Below are 7,340 nucleotides of genomic sequence, written 5' to 3' on the forward strand. Positions count from 1 at the left end.
CTCCACCGTGAGCACCACTTCAATAAAGTCGGAAAGGCTAAATAAAAACAGCAGTATGTTGAAAACTGAGTCAATCCCGCTATCACTACTAATTAGATTTGACGGGATTACGATGGTCGAGGTTTCAGACCAACTGACAGCCATTCTGAACATGGGTTCAAGACTGGTTTAAACAGTAAGAGGATGTTGTTGAACTGTGGCCAATAATACGCCCTGCAGAATTCTCAACTGTCCTGGCTTTCACAGATAATCCCCCAGTTTTAAAATGTTTTAGTAAATGTACGTGAAACATTCAATGGTAATCACTTTATTGTAAAAAAAGAAAAATAACGCCGTTTACAGATCTTGCTCTGCTTACACTGTTATTGTCTGCTAACTCTTCATGAGATATTTTACAAAATACATCAAGCGTTCTTCCATAAATCATTTTAAAAGAGCACCGTCATAAGTAGAACATACATGAACAATAACATCCAAACGCAGCGAGGATAACAAAATCTCTTAAACGGATATCATGATTATGACATCACAGCAAGCCAGTAGAGAAGTGCCAATGTGGTTATTACATCAACAGTTCATGTCAGTGCCTTAGCACAGGCCCCTCAGCCTGGCCATCTTTGCCACATACAGTGTGCAAAAAACTACCACCAAATGCCCAGACCACTGCATAAAGACTCTCCTACACAAGATCAAAAACATTTAGGAGTGGAAAGACTTTAGTAAATGGTCAGATGGTTTTATAAATACCTACCTAATAAAAATATATATAATCTTTTAAATACTAATAGAAAGCCTTTGCCCAACATACACTTTTAGATTATGGCAAAGACTGCCAATGTTGGCCCAGTCTGAGGTACATAAGGAGCTTCAGAGGGTTTTGGTATTTTGAAGTGGCATGGGGGCCACATGTTACATTTCACTTCCTTAATGAATAACTTTCTCCATTCACTTGAAGCTGTGAATTTCCTTGCTTCCCTACCTACACGTGCGCTGCTTCATTGTCTCCAATACATCGACTTATTCAGAGAAGTCAGTGTTGTGGCCACTTCAAAGACAGCACCAGTATCAGCAGTCGATCAATAAGTCAATATAGCCATTCCAGAAAACCCTGGGGTTCAAGAATGAGCACAAGTTCTAAAACCATGCACCAGATACGATACCAAGAACTAAATATGCATCTCTAGGGAAGAGCTTAATTTTTTTTTAATCTCACATGTCAATTTGTCATTCTGCTAGTTTTGATAGCCTTCCACTAATTGGGAATTAACAACTCGCCAGGCACTCACATGAACTGTACAGTACTCAAATCTACACAACACTGTCTTTTAAAAGCTTGTCATTTGCGAGGATTTCAGCAGATCTTCAATGTCAGGCTGGATGTTGATGGTTTCAAAGCGCCTGCCGTACCGCCTGTATGGCTTCCCATCTGGGCCCACAAGGAACTTCTCAAAATTCCAAGAGATGTCATTCCTGCGGACTGGAGACCAGATGATGCACTTTGGGTCATTCATCAATGAAATCGAATCATCACTTGGGTAAGGGAGCTGCTCCTTCAGGAAGGTGAAGATGGGATGTTCCTTTTCACCATTCACATCGCACTTCTCTAACAGGGTAAAGCAGGGTTCAAACCCTTTGCCTGGACGAACGTACTTCAAGCTGATCAGGATCTCCTCATTACTGGTGTTCTCCTGAGAAAAAGAAAATGCGAAGGATGATATAAAATCATACACAACATTTAAAAAATAAATGATAAAGTAACTGCAAATATTAATTACGTCTAGATATTGCCTATTTCATAAAATTATGAAACTCAGAAACAGGCCTCCATTTATACTCCATTCGCAGAGAGTCTCGCGCGTGGCAAAGATCTACTCATTGACAGTCTCAAGCTGTGAGGCACAGAAGTACATTTATGAGGACAGTCCCCCCCCACGGAACTTTAACTAAGGTATCAAACGCTGTTCTGGGTGGCCTCACGTTCCCCAAGGAGCCACACAGCTGCTTTCACTTCCCCCTCCGAAAAAAAAAAAAAAAAAAAGACTGGCTGACAAATGTAGGAATGTCAAGGAACAAAAATAAATAAAAAAATATAAAAGTCAAACTCATTGTGAAAGTGCCTCCTGAATCCAACACCTTTGCAGGAATAAAAAAAAAAAAAAAAAAACTCTACTCAACCACTCCCATTGGCAAGTCTTATTTGATCAGGTCGAGCTATTTTTAGGGCCTTCTCTCCCCTTCTGACCAGTTGACAACCAACAGGTGTTCTGTTTAGTTGAAAAGTGAAGTAGCAATAAAAGATGCCTTTAAATCTTGTTCTTGTGTCACATGTACTCTGTTCACAGGCAGAGGTCAAAAGTCAGTTTTTCTTACAATTAATTTTACTTCTGACTGCAGAGTTCTAGGACCTTGTAAGGTGAACTGCTGTTTAGAATGTAGAATAAGAGGATATAGGGTGTCAGGTTTTTCCCAACACACAACATTTAAATGACTAATTCAACTGTGCAAACATTTTAGAATATATTTCAGTAGTTGAAAAGCCCTTTTATATACCTATAGTTCTATTTCTATTAATGGGATGAAAACAAATCAGAATACTTTACGTGTTGATGTGCAAAGCATATATGTTTTCTGAAACTCTATTTTCACAGATTTTTAATACACTAAATATAGTTTTATCAGTAAAGCTGCAAGTCAGTGGAGAGGTTTTTGGACATTTCTTGGAAAGTTCCTGTGTGTGGATGACAATGTTACTACATCATAGTTTAGTCATATTTATTAAAATTGAGTGTTTAAGCAAACTGAGAAATACTCCTGCACTGATGGCAATGTTGTTAGTAAACTAAAAGAAGTCCTGGGTTATGTGAGCTAGATTTGTGATGCATGCAGCAAACTTTAGTCTACTTAAACAAGAGATTTTTTTTTTGTACTGCAGAAATGAGCTCACATACTTGAAGGGGCAATAATGAGAAAATGAAGGAAAAAAAAAAAAAGAGACTATAGAACTATTTGCCTAGGAGCACACAGTTTGAGACTTGTTTATGGGTAAAGTACATTACAGCCAGGCTGATTAGGTTATTTGAGTTACTCAACCTGCAGGTCTAGTAACAATATGATTTTGAAGCCTTCTTTGTTATTAGAAAAGCATAAGCAGTATCAAGACCCATCTGCCTTTTCAAGTCCTTCATGCTGCCCACGGCAGAACACCCACTATACATGCCATTTTCATTATTGTATTTTTATGTAGCCAGTGTCAGAGTCAAAACAACCATGCGGATCCTTCAATCCGAACCCCACCCTAATCTGTAGGTCACCACCCTCTCAGCTAACTCCCTGCAGACCCGTGTTTTTGAAGTCTGGAGCAGACGAATTCAGAGTCACTCTGTTCGAACCAACTGAAAATATTAAACCTGAAAAAGCATGATTGTTCTTGTGTGCCTCCAAATGGTGCTCCTGGGTTGAATCAACACACAGACGTGGCTTGAAGGCACACAGCTTATTCAGCCATACTGGGGCTCCAAAGTCACGCTCTGCAAACGTCGGGGACACTGGAAGCCGTGTGGTAATGACCTACCAGACATTGAGTTTGAAAACGAACTCACACTCCGTAACCAGTAAGTGTCTAAAAGGGATGCTCCCATGCCATATGGGCCTTCGGATCGCAAACGACATAGATAGATACAAAGAGCTGACTCCCACTGCGCAATTCAGGATACCAACTGCACCCCCCCCCCCCACAAGTTCAATGTGAAACACATAATAGACCAAGTCGCCCCCATCCCAGACTGCGCCACTCTAACGCTAATGAACATTGTTCAGCCTTCTAAAAAAAAAAAAAATAAAAAAAAAAAAATAAAAAAATAAACCACACACCAAACCCCAACAGCCACTGCAGAAAACAAATAATTACTATAAGTAAGTGTTGCCTGCTTTCGTGGGGTTCTAAATTAAACTACGATACACAAGAAATCCGCGCATTCTCTGCATTGCTACGGTTTCCAATTTACCCCATATGGACTAGGGTAGTTTTCAACTATAGGATTCCCTTTCGCAAAAGACAGTTTTCGTGATAGTCCAATAAGTTAGCCACAAGGACACAAAAACTAGGACTCACAGGTGACGCCACATGATTAAATGAAAAATTAAGGTGGAAACTAGTCGTTGAAAGATGAGCCGTCTGCTAAACCTCAAGTGTTCTATTGAATAATATAATGCCAAAACGGAACAGGCCACGAAATGATAATACAAAGCCTAGACCACTTAGATAACTCAAGATAGCAGTTGCACCTTACGTCTAAAGTAAGGATGGGGGTTGGCTCATTTACATCATGACGATCATATTATGAGGCACGTTTAAAAAAACACTAGGGGTGGACGAGTCACTAGAAGCTCGCGCTTGATATCGGGATCGAGCTCAAACCCACCCGAGCTTCTATGTGGCTTCTGCCAGCCAACCCTAGCTCAATCCCGGTTTACACACTAGACCAAACTTTGTGATCGTAGGAAAATATTTTATTTCACGAGCCTTCTTTTTCTACGTTATCACATAGGGGAGCACTTTTAAGTGAATTCAGGGCAAGTAGTGTACAAAACTGACTAATGCAGCTTCACCTATAATAAGAATGTAGCACATGCAGGGTACAGATGACACCTCATTAGTCTCAATGCACTGTCGCTAGGGTGGGGAGCAGAAGGGTTGTTAAATTAAAGTTAAAAAATTACGTTTTAATACATGCTTCTCAATGCAGCAATATAATCTGCACTTTTAAGGATAAAAGCTTTTGCACATTAACTACATTTCTTTGAATAATGGCGGCATTGATCATATCTTAAAGGATGTTTGTTTCAGGACTTGCGCCGGCTAATCATGGCTCTTAAGAGACAAGTCAGACCCATACCTCGGCTCTGTTTGTTGGCTCGTCCACCTCTGTAAAACAATTGTCACCAAGGATTAGGAGAATTTACTGTGGTTATTTAAGAGGATACGAAGGGAGGCAGTTCTATTAATCGAAGTTTAAAATTCAGCTGACTTCTTGACTACCTTCTCTTAAAGTTATAGACCTTTGCCGGTGGCACATGGGGTGGTTTATATAGTCGTCTAACTCAGCCTCGCACACTTGGATGCGGAAATCGCACTCATCAGTTCCAAGGTCTTACCTGATGCCCGAACTGGTTGCACGGGAAGCCCAGCACCACCAACCCGCGATCCCCAAAGGTTCGCTGGAGCTGGTTCATCTGGGTATAATCCCGCACCGTCGTGCCTCAGAGCGACGCCACGTTCTCGATCAAGACCACCTTGCCCTTGAAGGCATTAAAGTTGAGTATCTCTCCAGATGCAAGCAGCCGCGCGGACAAATCGTAGAAACGTTTTCCTGCCATCTTTCACCTCAGACCTGATAGCAGATTCGAATAACACTAGAAATGCTTCAAGGAAGCACCGCGCCAGCTATTAAATAGGTCTTTCTGGACCGCGCATGCGTCAACCCTCCCCACCGGTAGGCCTCAGAAACTATGACGTCAGTAGAACAATCAAGTTGGGGGTCAACCCTGCTGTGCGCGCGCTTGTCGGTATTTTAAGGATCTGTTTGCACGCTCCACTGTGTTATGACTGTGACTCAGGCCACCCCTCTTGTTAGTTTAAGCGTGAGATAAAATCAGATCACTGAACGGTGGCAACCGGGTCTGCCTCGAAAGGGTTCGATTTTGCAGGAAATCATTGCGGCCACAATTTCAGCTAGGGATGTAACTTACCTGATCGGCCCAATCGATCTCTTCTCCTCTTATGATTTCAAAAACAAACCCAAAAATCGAATAAACACATTTTTTTAAATTGAAAACAAACCCCAAAATTGGATAATACATTTTTTTTTGCTTAACACTTTTTTTTAATTTTCATCTTTAAATCGTATTCTCCAATAAGCATTGTTTGAGCATGCTCAATTAAAAGTAACTGGTACGTATGTAAAGTCGAGTTCGCACTATATAAAAGCGCAAAAACCTTGCTAACAAGCGGCGACGTCTCCACCATCTTACATTTTCAAAGTAGGTCGGATTTTAAGCTATCAACCTAGAAAGAAAGGAAACACATAATAGTAATAGTAAACTTCACACAAAAAATGCTAAAGCCACTTATAGAATCAAGTGAGAGTGGCCTTAAATCTACGATTCAATCTTTTGGAGCTTACATACATTTGTGTTAGATGAAGTATTCCGAAAGGGGTGACCTCGTATCAAATTCTCAACACATCGAGTCCTGAAGGAGGCCTTTCATCAGACTTAGCATGCAGTGTTGGGTGAGAATGCGTAAAATAATCAGGCCAACTTGAGAGAAAAGGGCCGCTTTATTAAGACATGCGAGCAGACTGTGAACTTTTAACATTGCAAAACATTTTGGGCAAGACAGGGCTACAAAAGGTTGCTTTAGTAGAACAGGTCTTAACTTCACCAACAATTACCTAGACAAAAAGTCTTACAAAACTAATAAAACCTTACTAAAAAAGAACCTCCTAACCCCACCCACCCTTAGTAAACTGTTCTTTTCCACTCAAATGTCCAAACACCGAGACCCTAAAAGCTGTCCTAGTCATCATGCACCATTTGAGATCACCATTCTCTTCCCTGTCCCTTTTGTCTAATCGATCCCCTTGCTCCATGTCCATATCCCTGCTGTCTGTGTGCTGTGGTCACAGGACGTGAGAGCCCCCATCACCAAAAATTGCCATGACACACCCACCCGGGAAAACCCAGAGCCTTTTTCCTGCCCCACCCAAAAAGTTTGTCCTGAAAATAAATAAACAGGCTCCTGCACAATCTCCTCATGTTTTAAACAGAAATGCCAAAATAATGACAAAAACCTCTCATCTCTGTGTTCATCTTCCCTCACTGTTTTCAATGGCATTAGATTTTATTGCACCTTTCCATACTGTGCCAGGTCTGCCCACAAAATATGAGGGCCCGCCCAGGCCTCTTTGATATGAGAAAGGTCCAACTTCATCGCCTTCAATAACCCAACACCTGATATCTTCACCAAGTCATTCTCCCCAGATGTAAAATTGAAAGATCAGGGCAAACCCTTCCAATAAGATGGCTAGATAAAAAAAAAAAAAAATCCTCCCACTGCATATCACTTTTACCCTCCCAGCAGACCATCTCCCTGGCATCATCCAGTCCTTGCTGCCTTCCACAGGTTCTTTTCTCTGCTTCCTTGGAAGCCTAACAAACAAAAGAATGCCCCAACATCCAGAATGTCAAAAAACTGCAGAGAGGGCCGGTTGAACAACCTAAAAACGAGAAAACACTGCTGTTAAACACAACCAAGACAATAACTAAACAACAAGAAAATT

General features: G+C 41.1%; 1 protein-coding gene across 1 annotated transcript; it reads right to left on the reverse strand.

The window, feature by feature from the left end:
• Positions 1 to 291: 291 nt before the first annotated feature.
• GPX1 (glutathione peroxidase 1) lies at positions 292 to 5,585 on the reverse strand. The gene is made up of 2 exons (XM_069206851.1): positions 5,155 to 5,585; positions 292 to 1,688 (listed from the first exon to the last, which is right to left on the reverse strand). Exons 1-2 carry the CDS (start codon positions 5,374 to 5,376, stop codon positions 1,326 to 1,328), a joined length of 585 nt encoding a protein of 194 aa, XP_069062952.1. The 5' UTR covers positions 5,377 to 5,585; the 3' UTR covers positions 292 to 1,325.
• Positions 5,586 to 7,340: the final 1,755 nt, after the last annotated feature.

Source organism: Pleurodeles waltl, chromosome 9 (genome assembly GCF_031143425.1).
Source record: "Pleurodeles waltl isolate 20211129_DDA chromosome 9, aPleWal1.hap1.20221129, whole genome shotgun sequence".
Taxonomy (NCBI): domain Eukaryota; kingdom Metazoa; phylum Chordata; class Amphibia; order Caudata; family Salamandridae; genus Pleurodeles; species Pleurodeles waltl.